Raw genomic sequence first — 20,296 nt, 5'->3', positions numbered from 1 at the left:
CTCCCTCGCTCACCCTTATCAACGGGAACAAAGAGGTCAGTCACTTAGAAGAGCAAAGGACCGTGTGCCTTGCAAGCGCCCGCTAGACCTAGAAGAACCAGCCCAAGCCCCTTCCGGGAGCCTTTCACCACTGCTCACTCGCTGGCCCTTCCCGGCCCATTTTTTGGGAGGACTTTCCAAAAGAGCACATGTATACACTGCCACACCTGCGTGTAAACTGTATGACCTTTGTGCACACTCTTCCCACAAAACCCACATTTTTCCAATGCACGTTTTCTCTGAGTTGTACGTTTTATATGCAGACAGAGGGCCTTCTCGGTAGTGGCGCCCACCCTGTGGAACTCCTTCCCTTCAGGGTATAAATAAATAAATTTATTTTTATTATTATTATTATTATTATTATTATTATTATTATTATTATTATTATTATATAAAATTTGTTATTTTGTGTGTGTGCACTTTGTGGACCGAAACTGCATTAAGAAAACCAAAAGAGTGCGTAGTCTGACTACTGCTTGCAGCTTGGAAAGCAACTAAGTTTGGGAACGTCCAGCTCTCTGTGTGTCTCTCTCTCTCTGCCTCCCTCCCTCACCCATCCAGTTGAGCCCTCCTGCCTGCCAGCCTCGGAGCAGAGGTGAGAGGCACCTCTGGCCAGCCATGGAAAAGGAAGGGGCCTGGCAGGCCCAGCCGCCCCGTCACCTCGCCTGACCTTCGAGAGAGCAACACTTGGACTCTGTGCGCCTTCCCCAAACTCCTGCCAAGATCTTTCCAAGCAGGGCGACTGCCTGCACTTTACTCAACAGCTGCAGGTAATCACTGGGAGGGGAAACGAAAGAGTTTGGAGCAGATCTGGAGAAGGAGGAGGAGGAGGACATTGTTGCACAGAAGAAAGGGGCCATTATGGAAACGCCTTGGCTAGGCGGCTGCTCTTCAGGTTGGGAGGGATGGGGAGGCTCCCCTCCTTCCACGGCTACGTTCAGACAGGACACGGAAATTGCTCCGCAAATCCCCAAGGTAGGAATGCAGGAGGCTCTAGCCCCAGACAAGCCAGAGACAGGGCCTCCGAGAACACTCCAATCTGCGCTAGTGTCTCCCCACAAAGTGCCGCAATTTATTCTGAATGGGCTTTTCACCCATGAAGGTGGCTCTGTGTTAGCACCTGCGGAGAGACGCCCAGGAAACGAAGAGCAGCGGCTGGGGAGCTGGGCCTGACCAGTGGGGCTCTCTGCCTGTCTCCTTCCTACGGCCAAGACTAGAAGCAAGCTGTGCACTGGGGCTTTGCTTTCTCCTCCGTGGCTTATTTCCTCAGGGCTCCTCTCTCATCCATCCCAGCCTCCTTGCAAGCTCCCAGCTCCCCCAGGGCAGAACAAGCCTCCCTTGTTCTCCCTCTTTTCGTAATCAATATTCACTGAAAGTTTTCCACATAAGGTACAATAAAAAGCACACTAATTCAATAAAGAAAAATGGGGGGGGGAGATGAGGAAAGGAAGAAAGGGAGGTGGAAATTGTTTTTCATTTGTTCCCCTTTCAGGGCACAAACCTTGATGGAATGAATGGGGACACTTCCCGGTATACTGGGCCCTAGGTCACTCACCGCTCCCCATTTTTATTCTTCAACAAGTGTCTAATTTTGATGTCTAGCGCAGGGAAGTGAGTAGCAAAGGCTGGGCAAGTGCGAGATGAGCTACGGACCATGGAAAGTCCTTCCCGCTCATGGAAATCAGCAGCGACCCTCGGGAGGAGACTTATCAGTCATGCTGTCAGCAAAGATCACCAGGAAATGAGGGGGTTTTGCGGGCAGTGAGCCTGCAAAGCCTTTTGCCGGCATTTGCTTCTCTCAGAGAGTCTGAAACTGATGGGCAGGAAGGAGAGAGCAGGAACCTCCTTCTCCTCAGCCCAAGGGGCATTTGGGGCCTGGAGGGAGAGAGTCAGCTGCCCCGACCACGCAGGCTGGCACCCCCCACGAACAGGTCAAGGCCTTAAATCCACTCATCTAGCCTGGCATTGCCCACCCACTGGCCGGGAGCAGTTCCCCAGGATCCAGGCAGGGATCTTCCCCAGCTCCAGCAGCTGTGGGTGAAACCTGGAGCCAAAGAAGCAAAGCAGCAAACTTGTTAATAGCATTCTACAGATTTCAGCTGCTTTACTGCTGATTTGTTAATTGTATGACTGTACTTGCGATGTTCTGTTCCGTTCTGGTTATTTATTGTTTGTAAGCTGCTTCATTTGAATGGAAAGTGGCGTAGAAATACCACTATCAATCCAATGGACTAGGATTCCCCTGCTCCCTTTGCAGAACAGACTTCAGACTGACTGGTCCCACCACTTTTGCAGGCTGGAGACCTGGGATTTTGAATAGCAGGCTTCTTAGGTGCTGCTTGCATTTCACTGCAGGCGACTGAGACCCCACAGAAAAATGCACGATGCTAATACAATACCCAGCAATGACAAACCTAGACAGCATCTTAAAAAGCAGACACATCACCTTGCCAACAAAGGTCCGTATAGTTCAAGCCATGGTTTTCCCAGTAGTGATGTATGGAAGTGAGAGCTGGACCATCAAGAAGGCTGATCGCCGAAGAATTGATGCTTTTGAATTCTGGTGCTGGAGGAGACTCTTGAGAGTCCCATGGACTGCAAGAAGATCAGACCTCTCCATTCTGAAGGAAATCAGCCCTGAGTGCTCACTTGAAGGACAGATCGTGAAGCTGAGGCTCTAAGACTTTGGCCACCTCAGGAGAAGAGAAGACTCCCTGGAAAAGACCCTGATGTTGGGAAAGATGGAGGGCACAAGGAGAAGGGGACAACAGAGGACGAGGTGGTGGGACAGTGTTCTGGAAGATACTAGCATGAGTTTGACCAAACTGTGGGAGGTGGTGGAAGACAGGAGTGCCTGGCGTGCTCTGGTCCAGGGGGTCATGAAGAGTCGGACACGACTGAACGACTAAACAACAACAATACAAAATACAAAAAAAGGTTGTAAAGGGGAGAAAATCCCCGCTGAGGTAAATGGAATTCTGCTGCAGCCAAGAATGAGAAATATACCCCCTGCAAATTCCCATTCTTCTCGAGGCACAGAGGGCAGCCTGACTGCAGGGGCAGGTGGAAAAGCCCCGTCAGGAGCAAGAAAGGCTCGGAACCCACTCAGGTCAGCACACGGGACAGAGCAAGGGAACCCAGGAAGTGGTCTTATACAGAGTCAGACCAGTGGTCCATCTTGCTGAGTACTGTCAACACTGACTGGCAGCAGCAGGTTTCCAGGATTTGAGGCTGGAGCCTCCCAGTCCTGCCAGGAAATGCCTTTGGGGATTGAACCCAGGACGTTCTGCTTGCAAAGCAGGCACTCTCCCACTGTGCCATGGGGAGCAGCAGCCTCAGAAGGACAAGGGGCAGAGCAGGGGCAGTCCCTGGGGTGAAAGGGCCGGCAGCAGGGCAGGGAAGGAATGGGGATGTTTTATTGCATTTTTTAATATTTTGTTTGGAGCCGCCCAGAGTGGCTGGGGAAACCCAGGCAGACAGGCGAGGTATAAATAAATTATTATTATTATTATTATTATTATTATTATTATTATTATTATCACACAGCATGGCCTGAGCCTGCCTTGGGTGCTCCTGTAGCAAAACCCAGCCCTCTTGTCCATCTCCTGGCGCACGTTCCCCAGCTCCCCCCCCCCAGGCACGCGGAAGAAGCCTTACGTTCACACTCTGCCACGTCCAGGTTGAACTGCTGCAAGGCTCCCAGCGAGAGCTGCCGGACTTCGGCTTCCAAGAGCAGCTGGGTCAGCGAAGTGGCCAAGTGCTTGCAGGCAGACATGCAGGCCGTCTGAGCCACCTTGCCCTGGAAAGCAAAACGGGGAAGAATGTCAGAAGGGCTGCCAAAGAGGGCAAGATCTCCAAACGGGGGAAAGAGACAAGGAGGGTGTGCACAGAACCACACAAGCCTTTCCCAACCAGGAGAGATTCGTCAGTGGCATCACCCCAACTTGGCCTGGCCTTGATGACCTGCAATCAATGGCAGGTTCAGCCAAGGCAAATTCAGTTCCTTGGCACAAGGCAGGGTTAAAACAAGTTACAAAAAGTGTTTTCTCGCCAAGCCTGAGGACACAGGAAGGGTTTCTTTCCTCTCCTGCATAAAACCCTGGCAAGATACAGAATAGGAAATGCTTTATCATACACATAAGATGATTGTGTAAACCAGCCCAGAGGGTGATGGGATCAAAGTGAGATTCCCAAACTGGGAATCAGCGTGAGCTTGTATTGAATTGCATTAATTGCTCAAACGATTTGCTTTTCCCCTGCTTTATTTAAATGTTACTGTGTTTCTGATATTATCATTATTATAGCAATCATTATTATAGCTGACTTTTCAGTGCAAATGGCGTTGTTAGGAGCCATCCTGAGAGCAACATTTGTTACTGAAAAAGCAGAATGTGAATATTAAATCAAAATCAACTTGCAAATTTTGTATCAATGTTTAAGGTTTCTTAGGCGTTCAGGTTTCATTGGAAAGGCCACCATGGTTTGTTCGGGTTTTTTCACTGCAGACTACATATCCCATGATGCTGTTGCAGTTAACTCTTGTCAGGAAGGAACCTGCGCCCTGCAAATTCCATAACTACTTTTGGCTTTCATCAATATAGCTTGCTATAGAAATGACACCTCCCATTCAAAGCAGGTAAGGGACCCTAATAGTAAGCTTTAAGAAACATTTAAAATTGCTGAAAATTTAGAGAGAAATGGAGCAAAAGCGTGGGAAGTCTGCTGCCAGAAAGAAAGAAAGAAAGAAAGAAAGAAAGAAAGAAAGAAAGATGGAATAGCTAGCACTTATGTTTGGCCCTGCAAGATTAACTGCTCCATTCCACTTCCAGGTACATTCTGGTAAGAGCTGCCACTGAAGCCTGGTAGCCCCCCAAATTGACAGCAATATTTGGGCAGCTACCCACAAAGTGTCTTGGGAGGCCCTGGGCACTTCTCTTGCGAGTGTCTGAATTCTCCCTGCCCTATCCATCAATCCTCTAAGCCATGGGCAATTAATTAATTGTGAATCCTGGGGGGAAATAACACGAAGGAAGAGGTAATTATCCCCTTAGAAACCCATGCAAAGAGAGACGCTGGAGGGAAAATACCCAAAGCAAGATGTGCAAAGCTGGCGAAGCTGCTCACTTTGGCTGCGTTTTCAAGAGCAGCAGATTACATGCACCCACAGCTAGAGTCTGAATGGGAAAAGATGCACCCTGACCTCTACACACATATCCCTGAGCAGGAGACAGGCTGCCACATTCCTGAGATGCGATGTCTTTTGGGAAAGGAAGAGCGCACAGCCTCCCTGAGTTTCTGGTCCCTGCCTGGAAAGACCCTTGAGATTTCTCAGGCTCTGAAGCTGGAAGCAGCTCCCTGCGCTGGTCATCTCAACAGCTTTCCCTTCACTCTGCAAGGGAGCAGCACAAGAGGCCTTCTCTTTCTTTATTATTAAATAACAGAAACATCCCACTTCTCTGGGTGGACACTTCAGATCAGAGAAAGCCGGAGAAAGTTTTAATCACCGCATATTCTATTACTAGAGGGATGTGGGTGGTGCTGTGGGTTAAACCACAGAGCCTAGGGTTTGCCGATCAGAAGGTCGGCGGTTCGAATCCCCGCAACGGAGTGAGCTATCGTTGCTCGGTCCCTGCTCCTGCCAGCCTAGCAGTTCAAAAGCACATCAAAGTGTAAGTAGATAAATAGGTACCACTCCAGTGGGAAGGTAAATGGTGTTTCTGTGCGCTGCTCTGGTTCGCCAGAAGCGGCTTAGTCCTGCTGGCCACATGACCCGGAAGCTGTACGCCGGCTCCCTCGGCCAATAAAGCGAGATGAGCGCTGCAACCCCAGAGTCGGCCACAACTAGACCTAATGGTCAGGGGTCCCTTTACCTTTTTACTCTATTACTGCATCTTCTGCTATATGTTGGCCTTGGGACTCTTTTAAATAACGAGCATTCAATGGAAACAACAACAACAAAAGTAAGTAGTAGGCATCTCAATGAGTTTAAAAAACAAGCAGAATACATTTATCTGTCCCTGTTGGACACACCAGGAGGATGAAAAGGGTGTCTCTCACCCTTTCAACCCCTGGTTTTCAGTGGTGGAAGCTCCAGCCCCCCCCCCCCCGTCCCAATGCAACCGTCCGCAGGAGGTGGTAGCAGTTAAGGAACCCAAGGCTCCAGAGGTACCTGGCAGAAAGGGGCCAGAGAGATCCATCAACCAGAACGGCTGCTTGCTGTTTGCTGTTTCCTGAAACATTAGAAATAACCCTCAAATGAAGGGGACGCAGACAGGAGCAGGAGCTGATTTGTGCCCCCTGTGAAGCTGGCTTGTCCATATCAGATAAGCAGGCTGCAAAATACACACAGCCTGGTACATTTACAACCCCTGAGATGGTTATCCTTGAAAGAAGCAGGCATTTCCGGCATCTGATGGGCGAGGCTCGGAGGCCACAATATGGCAGCTAGCCTCTCAAAAGGGCCACAAAACTCTTCTGATCTTGTTGCTACAGAATGCCAGAATCCAACGCTTTGAAGTTTATTCTTAATGCTAATGACGCCTTGCGGGAAGAGAACAACCACCTTTAATTATCCTTGCTACTTACGACGGCGTTTTGGAGGAACACCCCTTCCCCCGCCTCTTTGCCAGGTAAAATGAATAGTTTATTCTGCAGACGCATAATACCATCTCATCCCAGAAAGCCCGAGAACGGTATGAAGCGAGTTGTTTGGAAAGCAAAAAAGGAAAACGACTCTTTATTCTCTTTCAGCGAAAGGAGACTGTACGTGAACCGAGTAATCCCAAAAGTCCCCTGCCGTTCCAATTCAGAACAGGACTGGACAGGCTTGGAGATCAACATGGGAAAAGAAAGCTTTTGGGGGAGGGCAGGAGCTCCGTGTCAGACCCAGGCCAATAAAAGACACGCTAAGAGGGAAGGCTGTGGGGCGGCTGGACTCCAATTCTCACCAAATGGGCCCTGATAGGTGAGGCTGGAGGGAGCGGAGTCCAGCCTGGAGGCCACCACAATAGCCACCCCTGACTTCTTATGAGCTTTGGGATCTTTGGAGGGGAGGGGAATCTGGTGACCCCGCAACTCATGTCGTCACCCCGGCTTATTCTCTCCTGTGCTTCAAATCTGTTCACAGACTCCGTTTTCCTTATCAAACGCTTTCTCCCGGACCACAACACTCAACGAATCACAGAAGTACGGAGTTTGGAAGGACCCCAAGGATCATCCAGTCCACCCCCTGCAAAACAGGAGGTGACGCTAAATAACTCTTGACCAGGAGCAATACTTTTTTTTGCTGTGTACGGAGGCAGGAGTCTGGCAGAAGGGAGGACAGTGCTTCTGGAGACAAGAAAGGGGGATGGCACGGAGACTGTGGAAGAGCTAAGGTACGGGCAGCCTTCACGGTTAGCAGAGGAAAAGATGGTGGAGAAAATGGCAGGGCCCCCCGAAACCCTGTTTTCTGGTAGCGTATCTGAAGAAATGCATCAAAAGCTGATGTTTTACAACAAATTACAGAAGCCACCAGGTTACTGGGGCTTGATGGCATTGGCCCAAGAACTTAAACAAAAAATCTCCCATGTGAATCTGACAGACTATTAGCTTAAATCAGCCTCATTAGCATAAGCCTCATTAGCAGAGGACTGGAAGGTAGCTGGCATGGGCATCATTGGAACAATAATACATATATATTCAGAAGAATCTGGGTTAGAGTGGGGGTCAGGAAATTCCAATCTTATCACCCTACATTCTTAAAGGCTAGACTTGTCAAACTGATTGGCAGGACAGGCAAATGAAAGGTCTTCACAGAATCTGCTGCTACAGGACGTGGCGGCGGCTGGTCTAATCCATGGAGGAGAAGGCTCTGAACAACTACAGTGGTTATGGTCGCTATCAACAACCTCCAGGTTGTTCAGAGGCTGCCACCCCCTACCCACCCCCACCCCTACCCAAGCCCCTACAGGAGAGGGTTGTGCCCACCTGCAGGGACACAGCTGGATATGGGATGCCCCAGGACTGCATCCCTGCCCTCATAGGAAGTCAGCCAGGGGAGTCTTTCGCTGTCCTCTTATGCATCTCAACGGCTGTGCAACTCGGTGCCTTGAAAGAGGCAGCACATTTCTTCTGACGCTGAGAAGGAGGTGGGGGGACGTTGACAGAAGGATGACATGCCCGCCCCAGTTGTGGTTTCTGGCACCCTGAGCACAAATCACTGTGAAAAATCAGGCTGGTGGGCCAGCATTTCTTGCTGTGCGTGGAGTGTTTTATGAGCTTCTGCGTTTGGGACCTTGCTTAGCTTTCTGGCAGGATCCACAGCTGTTCCACCATATCTCTGCTTTCTATGCTTTGCAAACATCCACGTGGGCCTATTACTCACCTCAAAGCTTTGGAAGCACAGCGCCCTTGGGCTCAGCACGCGGGGGGGGGGGAAGACCCACGAAGAAGAGGCACCACCTCATCCATCACTCAGGCCCTTATTCCAGCAGGCTCCGTTCCTCAAAGCGCTGCTGCTACATTCCATTTCTCGCAGGCAAAGAGAAGTGCGAAGGGCAAAGCTATTTCACAGAGTGACAGGAGAACATTCCTGGCCGGCTGCTCTTGGCCTGGTGCTCCCGTACCAACTCCCATTTCCAGGGCCAGAATAAGGAGGACAGGCAACAAGCGGCCGGTCCGAGGAGGAGCACAGGAGACTGAGCTGTGCAGTCGCAGGGTCAAGAGGGCCACTGTGAAGCCCCAGGGGTGAATGATCCAAGCAGAAGCCATGGCTCAAACTTGAAGCAACAGTTTTCCTTCTTCATTCACAATCCTACTTTTCATTCTCCATTGACAACTGAGTTACTCACTGCCTTTGTGGGGGCTCATAGAATCACGGAATTGCCAAGTTGGAAGGGACCCAAAGGGTCATCCAGTCCAACCCCCTGCAATGCAGAAATCATAGCTAAGGCCTCCCTCCTGAGACCACCAGGGACTGGACAGTGTTTCATTTCCCTCGACCTCCAGCTCACTTGCATGGCTGGAAAGTCACTCCAAGCCGGTGCTTCCCAAACATTTTTCAAGCCATTGCAGCCTTGGTTCCATAAATTCACCCCCTAACCTACCCTTTAGAAAGCAAACAGCAGTTGGCACAGCCCACTAAGGAAGACAATAACACAATAAATTCAAAACAGCCACAATTAATTGCGCATTTGTTCAAAATCCAATTAAAACTATTTGATTAATTCAACAAAAATGATAAACTTGATCCAGTGACAGCAGCTTTTCAAAGTCTGATTGCCACTGACACCTCCAGTGCCTCCCTAAGGAATCCCACTGCCCTCCTCAGGGGAAGGTAACCCCCCCACACACACACACTTTGGGAACCAAAGGCAAACCTTGCTTCCCTGCTCGGCAGGCCAGGTGCCTTTCCAGTCAATAAGCCTTCTGAAGCTCAAGAACCGCTCATCACTTCACAAGGCATCGGCCGCCCAAAAAACAAACATGGCGCACTCTGAAACCTTGCCTTGGCCAACGTGCCCAAGGATGACCGCAGCATCAACTGGAAGAGCAAACAGCTGTATTCAAGGAAGTTCACTGGAAAACCTTCAGGCTGCGTCAACTGTTTATCCAAGATTTTCGAAAACAACACAGAAAACCTAACTAGCTGGACCAGGGTGAAAAATGGCAGCAAGGGCTTATGAGATGCTGCACTGCCAACACCCTGGAGTCCTCAGACGGCGTTCTCTGCCTTCAGCCTGGTTCACTGCCAAATAAAGCCAGACACCTCGGTGGCACCGGACTTTGCTGGGAAAACAAGACAAGCGTTTAATAGAGGAAGTTGAATGATGGTGCATTTTCAGGCACTTTGCCCACCCAGTCTAACAATTTCCCACTCTGAGTGGCAGTGGTCTCCTGATGCTACCTACGCACCCCCCCCCTTTTTAACTGGGGGTGCTGCCAGGGACTGAACCAGGAACTTCACCCTGCAATCCAGGGACATCTGCAAGTGATCCAGGACCTCTCTGAAGATGATCTCTCACCTGCCAGTGACCAAGTGACCAGGTGCCTTTTACTAAGGGGACCCCAGGAAGTCCTTTGCAGCTGCCGCTCCTCCTTTGCATGGCCCATTTATTCAAGGGGGGCAGGAACCACAACCCTTGAAAGTGCATCTCCTAACTGTTGCTGCCTGCAGCCAAGGAGTGATTGCTCTCGCGCTTGAATCCTGTTTGCAGATTTTCCAGAAGAGGCACCTGGCCAGCCACTGTGAGAACAGGATGTTACACCAAATGGGTCACTGGCCTGATCCAGCAGGCTCTTATTACGTTCCTGCCTCTCCTCCGCAGAACTCTGGATTCCCAGGTTGTCTCCCATCTGGGCACTGACCAGATGCAGAACGGCTCAGCTTCAGTGAGGCTGCTGCTGCTTTAGGAATATGGCGCCGTGCATGATCTAGCCACTGCCCACAGGAGGGTGAAAAGGGATGGGCAAGACTGGGAAGGCCAACATGCCTTGGGGTGGGCAGGGCAAACACAGAGGCCAGGAGGGCACAGATTACTCTCTTCTGAGGCCAAAGTCAAGCGAGGCTGCTCGGACGGCTGCAGACGTGCTCTGGGAGGACTCCCATCTGCTTTGGAAAACTAGGCATGAAATCACCTAATTCCATTTGTGTTTCAGGCCCTGGGCAATGGAGCAAACCCTCCGGGTCCCAGAGGAGGAGTAATCACCTCCGCAAAGAAGGCCAGAGCTGAAAGCCCTGAAAGCCGGCCATCCCTGCAACACGTTTTTTTGGTGGTGACAAGAAAACACACTCAAATCAAGGAAATGTGTTAACAATTAGAGGATTAGGGGCAGAGCTGAAAGGCTGCCTTGTTAATTAGGGAACCTCGCTATCAAAGGCCTCATTAGGAGCTACTGAAACTCAAAGGCTGTTAAAACAAACATCCATTAATTCCAGTCCACAATCAGGGTCACGTTGGCTGCTACCTACCTCACTGCAAGAGGGAGGGAAGGAGGGAGGGAGCGGAGAACCTCCAGGAAACCACATCTGGCTGTTCTGCAAGGAGAAAGCAGGACTCCCTGCAGACATGTAGCAAGAGGGGTGGACCCTGGGGCTGTGTATGGGGCATTCCTTCAAACATGGGGAAGCTGCGGGCTGGGCCACTCAAGGAAAAGGAGCCCATGGATCTGTGCTGGTTAGCAGGTAAGAAGGAGCAGGGCTGAGGGCGGTCCAAAATACTGGAGGGGGGCACCAGGTTGGGAAAGGCAGGAGGAGGCTCCCAAGAGTGCCCTCTCCTCCCACCGAAAGCACTCCAAGCGGAGATAACATGGCCTCCTTTTTCTGCAGCTTGGGTGAATAGGCAATGAAACTGCAAGTAACGCAGTTCAAATAGTAAGTTTAAGGTGATGGATGTTGGGGGAAACATACCATGAACTCGTTCAAGGGATCTAAACTAACGGGTTGCTAATCGCAAAAGAACTTGTGCTCATGCTAAGTGGAAAGGAAGAAAAACATGTTCTGTCTTGGGGATTCCTAGGAAAGTGATTCAAAACAAACAGACCGGCTATCATAGCATCGCTAAGCTGTGGAGGTCCTGCATGGGTTGCTGGGTTGAAAACCTCACCATTCATTGATCACAGAATCATGGAATTGTAGAGTTGGAAGGGACCCCAAGGGTCATCCACTCCAACCCCCGGGCAATGCAGGAATCCCACTGCAGGGGGTTGGAGTGGATGACCTTCGATTACGGGACATGCTACCTGAGGCTAACAGGATCTGGGGCCCACCAACATCTACAGGGCTTCCACAAGTTAGTCACTCCTGGTACAGATGGAGAAGAAAAACAATACTGGTTTTAAAAATATGAATGGAGAAGAAAGAACAAAGAAAGGTTTGTTTGTTCCCTACTTCTCTCCTTCGGGAACTCAGGATCCCCCAGTGCAGCTGACTGGTGCTAGGTTCAGGGCACAGAGTGTGGAATTAATATATGGAATTCTTTGCCACAAGATGTCCTGCTGGCCAGGGGTTTTGTTACACTTTCCCCAAGGAGCACCTACTAAGGTGTTGAATGGAACCTCAGAAGGTCGGCAGTTCGAATCCCTGTGACGGGGTGAGCTCCCGTTGGTCGGTCCCAGCTCCTACCAACCTAGCAATTCGAAAGCACATCAAGTGCAAGTAGATAAATAGGTACCGCTCCAGCAGGAAGGCAAACAGCGTTTCCGTGCGCTGCTCTGGTTCGCCAAAAGCGGCTTAGTCCTGCTGGCCACATGACCCGGAAGCTGTACGCCGGCTCCCTCGGCCAATAAAGCGAGATGAGCGCCGCAACCCCAGAGTTGTCCGCAACTGGACCTAACGATCAGGGGTACCTTTTCATGGCTTGTAAAGGCCCCCTGGCACAGCATCATGTCCCGGCTTCTTAGGGTTGGTGGGGGCTCTTATTCCAGTGTCCAAAAGCTGGCCATGGCAGAACCTTAAACCCCTCAAAAAGGGCAGGAACCTTGTGTTACCATAAAGCACCAATGCTGCAGCAAGCAAAGGCTCCAGCAGCTCAGTCAGCTGCTTGTGGCTGGAAAGCCAAACAGGATGTTTGTGACTGTTGCCATGGAAACAAAGGGGCAGTCCATTCTGTACTGAGCACCGGATGTTAGCTCAGAGTGTGTGTCATATGACCCGTACTGGAAGTACATGGGTGGAGTTTCTTCTTGCTGTTGTCGAGTGCAGACATGTTTCTCTGTACCGATATGAGAGACAGAAATAAAAGATGTAAATAGTTTTCTGTCTGCTTCTTTCCCCTCTCTGGGGGACACCAAAGGGGAGAGACGATGAACGGTGTGTTCCTCTCACACATCTGAGATGAATCGCCGGGACCTCGCCTGCTTATCAGCAGAGTGGAGACGCGGGGAGGTCGACAGGAATAATCTGCCGGTGCCTACGCTGTGGCACATTCCAGTTCGTGAGGACCTAGTCATAACAAACTTTGTTTTCGCCTCTCTGAAGCATAGACTGACTGTCCAGCCCTCTCGAGTAACACCTTGTCCTCCCCCAACCCCCAGACTGCCCAGCTACCCCAATGCCCAGCGCAGTAGTCATTCCTGAATTTTCCCTTCCGTGGAGGTCACATCCACTTAGGATAGAAGGCAGGTGACCTTTGCAGGTTATTTTACTTGAATTTGTCCCCCAATTTTTATTTACATTGTGACGGGGGCGGGAAGGAAAAAGGTTAGCTGCTTTTTGAGCAAGAGCTGATGTCTCCTTGCACTAGACGTGGCAAGCGTAGGATTTCAAAGAAGCTAGTGACTTCACAAAGTCAACTGGAAATTAATAGGTTCTTTTCGATTGGAGACTGTGCCCAACTCGGCATTTGATCTGGGTCCATGGGAAACAATCGCAAGTGGCCAACGCTGAGGCCAGTGTGTGGAAAAGACTTGGACACAGGAGGAGACGGACGGCAGGCGCTAAACTATACAGACAGAGTTTACTTGGGTTTGGAATTCACTGAGAGGAAGAGGATGACGTTTTCAGCCAGTAAATTGGAGTCCTTGTTGACACAGCACTAGGCTCGCCACAAGGGAGTCACTGCGGTCAGAAACAGAAGCTGCCATTTTGCCGGGACCTCCGCAGCCCCCTCAGTCAGGAGCGGATTACGTGTAAGACCCACTGTGTGCAGGAGGAGGAGATCCCAATGGATTGGGCCTCTTATTGGATCCATGCTTAGAACAGGGCACCTTTCCAATTCCCACATGCGGCAACTGAATGAAGACAATTATTGCCTCTCCCTCTGCAAGAGCCACATCACCTTCTCTGTCCAAAAATGCCCCATGAGAAGCAGGTTACAAGACTCTCCTGTTAACACACCTCAATTCCAAAGCCCCACAGCACTCAGCACCCAACACAATGCAGGGCACATGGACGGTGTTGCCACTGTGGATTCTGAATTTTTAAGAATTCTCTGTACCCTTAAGTCTGAAGAGGACAGAAACATCCTGGGTGTCCCTGGGGCTGGTCCCTGGAAGGTAAGAGCTGCTTGACGGTGGAACAGACTCCCTCAGGTGGTGGACTCTTCATCCCTGGAGGTTTTAAAGCAGAAGTTGGGTAGCCACCTACTGGGGATTCTTCAGCTGTGATTTCTGCATTGCAGGGGGTTGGACTAGATGACCCTGGGGGTCCCTTCGAACTCTGCAATTCTGTGATTCTATAAAACAGCCGCAACTGTCCCCAAAATACCTGCTGCCACCTGACTACTTTGTGGCTGATCACTCCATGACCCAACATCTCTCCCTCCGAAGAAGGAGATTCCTCCCTGCAGAAACCATCACACCAGGAAATCCATTCTGCACAAACCACAGGCAGGAATAAGCCTTTCAGCCCGGGAGCACTGGCCCTTTGGAACTGCCTCCTGCTGCACACCAGACAGGCACCATCTTTCCAACACTGACTGAAGACCCGCCTTTTAAGTGGAGATTTTTCTTCCAGACTGCATCTGCGCTGGATTGAAAATTGTTGCTATATTGTCTCTGTTGTTGATGTTTGTATTGCCTAATCACTTTGGGGAAATGACTCAAAAACGAAGCATGGAACTAATTAGGAGTAGCTGTAACTACAATGGAGATACAGCAATTAGTAGTGTTATAGCAGTAGAAAGGAAATTCTGACTGAACACTGGGAAGAACTTTCTGACAGCAAGAGCGGTTTGACAGTGGAACAGTCTCCTTCGGGAGGTGATAGACTCTCCTTCCTTGGAGGTTTTTAGGCCAAGGTGGGATGGTCATCTGTGATGGAGCTTCAGATGAGATTCCTGCACTGAAGGGGTTTGGACTCAATGCCTCTTGGGCTCCCTTCCAACTCTACAATTCCATGCTTCCATATTGCCAGGGGGACGTGTGCCGCTCTGAGTGCCTTCAGAGAGGGGGCAGGGTACAAATAAACAATAAATAAACCAGATAGCCAAGTGCTAGTATCTCTAATGGCTATTTAAATGGCAGAAACGCCCAACCCCGTCACCCCATACCGAAGAGGGGGTTCTTCCACACACCACAACATCTGCTGTCATGAAGAGCCAACACAGGCTGGTGCCAATGTGGTGCCCCGGGACATGTCCACCAGATTGGGAGGCCAAGGCTCAGCTCAGTTTTCAACAGTGGGTGGCCTGGGCCAAATCCTGACTCCAGCTCTGTGATGTCCCTATTACATGGGCTTCTTTGTGCTAAGAGAGGGATTGCCCACATCTTTCGTGGAGAGGCTTCAAGCATAAAACAGAGAACAGCAGGCCAGGCACTGTTAGCTTTGTCTAAGATGATGGCAAAATTTATATATCCCGCTTCCATCTGACCGGGTTGCCCCAGCCACTCTCCCAACAAAATATTAAGCAGCACAATACAACATCAACTGTTAAAAACTTTTCAGAGGTACAGCAGAGCTATGTGAGAGAAACCCAAGGAGAGGCCTTTTGTCTAGCCAGGGCAAAGGTGGGCAACGCCCTGGTCTGCCAGGGATCCCAGCCGCAGCCTCATGGCTACTCTTGAAGCATGACTCAGGAGCGTATAAATATGTGGTTAGGCATGGATGCTCCTCAGCCGAGCCAAGGGCAACTTTTCTGCCAGGGGGATGCCAAAAACGCTCCTCAGGCAAACATGCCGCGCTTGGCGGCTCCTGGAGGCATGTGGCCAGGAGAGCAATCTAGCAACAGCCGACAAAGTCACCTAGAAGAGGGACTGGGTGGGGGGAGCAGGTGCCTTAGACCGAGTCCAAGTCTGATGCTTCCACTGATTGGCAGCAAGGGCTCTCCAGGGTCATTTGGGCAGGAAAGGGTCTCCCTCATCCCTACCTGGGGAAGATGCCAGGCGCCAAACCTGGGCTGCTCTGCCCACGGAGCAACAGCCCTCAGGGGGAAGGAGTTGGACCCAGTTGCGACCCTCAAGTAATTAATCGGCGAGATTAAGCCACTGGAAACCTTTCAGTCGACCCAACATTACTTGTTTCTTAATGCCTACAGAAACCCTGGTGAGGGCAACAATACTTTTAATTTTTCTTTAAAAGAATCCTTATCAAAGCAGGCACCGTCTTAGGAGAGCTATTCCCTGTCCTCTTTCATCACTCTCACAGAAGAGGAAAGGCAGGCACCAACTCAAAACAGAGGAAGAATACTTTCTTCTGATGGAGCTTTGATCAGCTGATTAAAACTCATATAATTCCTCGGCTAAGATTTCTGCAATTGGGTGGTTGTTCTAGGTAAGCCTAAGGAAATGAGACTGGCCTTGACTAGAGCCAGGGCCTTTTTGTCCATGGCCCCGGCCTGGTGGAATGTTCTCCCACAAGAGACCAGGACCCTGCGGGATTTGACATCTTTCCACAGGGCCTGCAAGACGGAGCTGTTCTGCCAGGCCTTTCGGCAGGATGCAATTAGACTTACTTTCCTTTGTATAAAACAAGCCCAAAGGAGGCCCCCAACCCGCTCACAGGTCCTTGTATGATCAGTGGAAACAGTTGGCCCTGGCAAGTATTAAGGACTCTCAACTCCAACCTGATAATTGCCACCTGCCCAGCTTTTAACTTGTCTGAATTAATTTTAAGATGTATTTTAATTAATTGATGTCTGTTTTTATGCATATTGTGTTGTTTTTATGATGTTAGCTGCTCTGAGCCTGGCCTCGGCCGGGAGGGCGGGATACAAATAAATAAATAAATATATTATTATTATTATTAATTATTATTATTATTATTATTTGCCAGGAACCCTTCATAAGGGCAGAATGCTTAGTTTGGGCCAAAAGTTCCACAGCAGCCTCAAGCACAAGTCAAGAAGGTGCACTGAGCCCCGTTCCTGTTTTGACCCCCAACTCCATCCGTGTCTTGCTGCAGGAGGGCCATTCCACAGGCCAGGTCCGTGACCATTTAGTCCATTGAAAAAGTCACAGCATGTTGATTCTGACACATGCAGTTCGGAGGACACACTGCAAGATACAGCCTCTGCCTTTAACTAGGCATAAACGCAGTTTGCTGAGGGCGGGTTTTTCAGAAGGGTTGAGGCAGCCCAGTGCAGAACTGTCCGTGGGTCAATTAATGACTTCCTTACCTTGTGAAAAACAGGTTTGTGGCCTTTTCTTTACAAGCCTTTTAAAGGTATTCACGAGTCTGCCTGGTCCTCATTTCGAGGAGCCTCTAAGCCTTTGGCTTCTGTTCGGCTTGTAGCAGGAGAGCCACAGGTCAAACATGTGCTGCGCCGAAACCAAGCATTTCCGTTTGTCTGCTTTAAATTTGCTGCCTCTCATTCCTGATGAATGTCCCACGATCGCCCTTTGTGCTCGGAGAAGGGGATGAGCCCACGGACCGGCTGCTATTTTGCATTCCATCGCTGGATCCTGCCTGGAAAAACTTCAGAGCTTCTCCAGAAACAGAAACAGTTTCTGCAGAGATGATGAAACCACTGAATTGGGGAAACTCAGCCCAACATATATATATATTCCCATCATGGAATCTGCATTCCAGATTAAGATGGGAGCATCTCTCCAACAAACTTGAGCTTTGAAGCAATATTGGATACCCAATTTTAAAGTAAGGTTTTTTCCTGCCCACCTAGCAGTTCGAAAGCATGTCAATGTGCAAGTAGATCAATAGGTACCGCTCCGTGAGCTGCTCTGCTTCGCCAGAAGTGGCTTAGTCATGCTGGCCACATGACCCGAAAGCTGTACGCCGGCTCCCTCGGCCAATAAAGTGAGATGAGCGCCGCAACCCCAAAGTCGGCCACGACTGGGCCTAATGGTCAGGGGTCCCTTTACCTTTACCTTAGCAACACATTTGCTGGACAGTGTTCTCGGAGCTACCAGCATGAGTTTGACCAAACTGCGGGAGGCAGTGGAAGACAGGTGTGCCTGGCGTGCTCTGGTCCAGGGGGTCACGAAGAGGCGGACACGACTAAAGGACTAAACAACAACAACATGCTGCCTCCAGCTGTGGATCTTCTACCTGTGGACTTCCTGCATCCAAAAAGGAGTTGGGCTGCAACTTTGAGTTGCTTGGGTGACGTCGTGATGTCACAGTGCAAAGAAGTCTATTCAAGGGGTAGGCTTGAAAATTGAAGGCAAATTTCCTTGTGGGCAAGACTTGTATTTCACCAAACTTTCTACAAAGCTTCTGTAAAAAGCTGGCTGTCCCCTATGAACTTGGAAAGAGGAAAACCTCCCAGGGTGCAAGTGTGCAGTGACGAGGGCGGGCAGCGCACTCCGAAGACAGACGTCAAGCGCCACCCACCAAGAACCCAGGCTCCCTGGTCCCTGGCCGGCACAGCATGACGACACCTTCTCGGGCAGCTCTTGCGTGGCTTTTCCTTTCTCCAGGACTTGTTTTCGAAACAACATTCTTTCCGTTGGGCAGATTTTCCATGAAATACAAAGCAGCTGCCATCTTGGTAGGAGGAGGCTGATTCAACACAGATAGCAATCTCTCTCTCACACACAGACACACACACACTTAATGGCCTGGAACTTCCGTTTTATTAGTTGCCTCTTCCCGACACGCCGTGTTGTCTATAGAGGCCAGAGAGTTGCAGCTGGTTCCCCTGCCCACGCACAGTACATGCGCAAGCAGCACAAAGGATGCGGCAGCCAGACTGGTGACTGGGAGCGGCTGCCAAGACCACATAACACCGGTCTTGAAAGACCTACATTGGCTCCCAGTACATTCCCGAGCACAATTCAAAGTGTTGGTGATGACCTTGAAAGCCCTAAACGGCCTCAGTCCAGTATATCTGAAGGAGCGTCTCCACCCCCATCGTTCAGCCCAGACACCGAGGTCCATCTCCCAAGGGCCTTCTGGTTGTTCCCTCCATGCAAGAAGTGAGGTTACAGGGAACCAGGCAGAGGGCCTTCTCGGTGGTGGCACCTGCCCTGTGGCATGCCCTCCCATCAGATGTCAAGGAAATAAACAACTATCTGACTTTTAGAAGATATCTGAAGGCAGCCCTGTTTAGGGAAGTTTTTAATGACTGGTCTTTTAATGTATTTTAAAACTTTTGTTGGAAGCCGCCCAGAGTGGCTGGGGAAACCCAGACAGATGGGTGGGGTGTAAATTGTTTGTTTGTTTGTTTAGATTATAATCTTCCTCCTCCTCCAAGTCACAGTAAAGATCCCTTCAAGCAACAGTGTCAGACTAGGACCTGGGTTCAAATCCCTCCATAGCTATGAAGCTCACTGGGTGTGACCTTTGGGGCAGTCACTTCCTCTCAGCCTAAACTACCTCACAGGATAAAAAAAAAATCCTTCCAGTTGCACCTTAGAGACCAACTAAGTTAGTTATTGGTATGAGCTTTGGTATGAGCTTTCATGTGCATGCACACTTCTTCAGATACCTGTGTATGTGAAGTGTGCATGCACACGAAGCTCATACTTTTAATTAGAGGTTGGGTGTGTTGGCTTTTTGCAGTATGGTAGCGCTGCAGAGAGCTTGCTGGGGAGATCATGCATTAAAAAGAAAGGACTCAAAAAGTACTTAAAGGTTTTAATAAGAAAAACAAAAACTCCATTTACACTAAATACATCAACAAACCAAACCAAACCAGACCCAACCACCAACCCATCCCCCAGGGTAATGGGAGAGCTAGGTGCTGCTCCTTATATACTCTACCCAAATGCTGACACGCCTTAATCAAATACAACTCAGCAGCACCTGCTACGTTTCACAGCTGTAAAGCTGGGTCTCGTTATCTTGCTCTGGCCCTTGCTCCGGCCCCTTAAAGACATACACATGGAGTGGAACAATGATGAACCTTTACATTTAAAGAAACCAACATTTCCCCTGCGGTTCATCATTGTGGAACAAAAACATAAAGCATACTTTGTACATGTTTTTCATGTGTGATGTAAACTGCAACCTATAATGTTTGGTATGTTTAAGGTACATTACCACTCTCTTAAGAGCAGAGAAACATTGCATAGTGGGCTTTTCCACACTGTGAAGCATCTTTTAACAAAAGCTTAACTGTTTCATATTTTACACTTGGTGAATAGCACAAATCATAATCTTCGCCTGGAATTTGTTGAAAACCCTTAGCAACTAATCTTGCCTTGTACCTTACAACTTCATTTTTGTCATTCATTTTAACTCTATAAACCCATTTTGAATCAATAAGTTTCATATCTGGGGTTTGTGGTACAAGAGACCAAGTGTTATGCTCTTTTAAAGAAGCTATCTCAGAGTTCATAGCTTTATACCAATTTACAGCTTGGTGCTTAGGTAAATTCTGAACATCATTGTAGCTTTTTGGCTCAAAAACCGCCTTATTGGCATACACAGTATTAAAAT

At 49.6% G+C, this 20,296-nt stretch overlaps 1 protein-coding gene across 1 annotated transcript in view; it reads right to left on the bottom strand.

Annotated features, from left to right (window-relative positions):
• Nucleotides 1-20,296, bottom strand: part of EXOC6B (exocyst complex component 6B) — a 223,283-nt gene that overhangs the window by 54,037 nt on the left and 148,950 nt on the right. The window contains exon 19 of the mRNA XM_082236406.1: nt 3,697-3,838. Coding sequence (XP_082092532.1) covers nt 3,697-3,838 — 142 coding nt within the window. The remainder of the gene's footprint in view (nt 1-3,696; nt 3,839-20,296) is intronic.

The sequence above is a fragment of the Podarcis vaucheri genome (assembly GCF_965113315.1).
Source record: "Podarcis vaucheri genome assembly, chromosome: 9".
NCBI lineage: Eukaryota > Metazoa > Chordata > Lepidosauria > Squamata > Lacertidae > Podarcis > Podarcis vaucheri.
The sequence above is the reverse complement of the archived record's forward strand: the minus strand, read 5'-3'. Positions and strand labels throughout refer to the sequence as shown.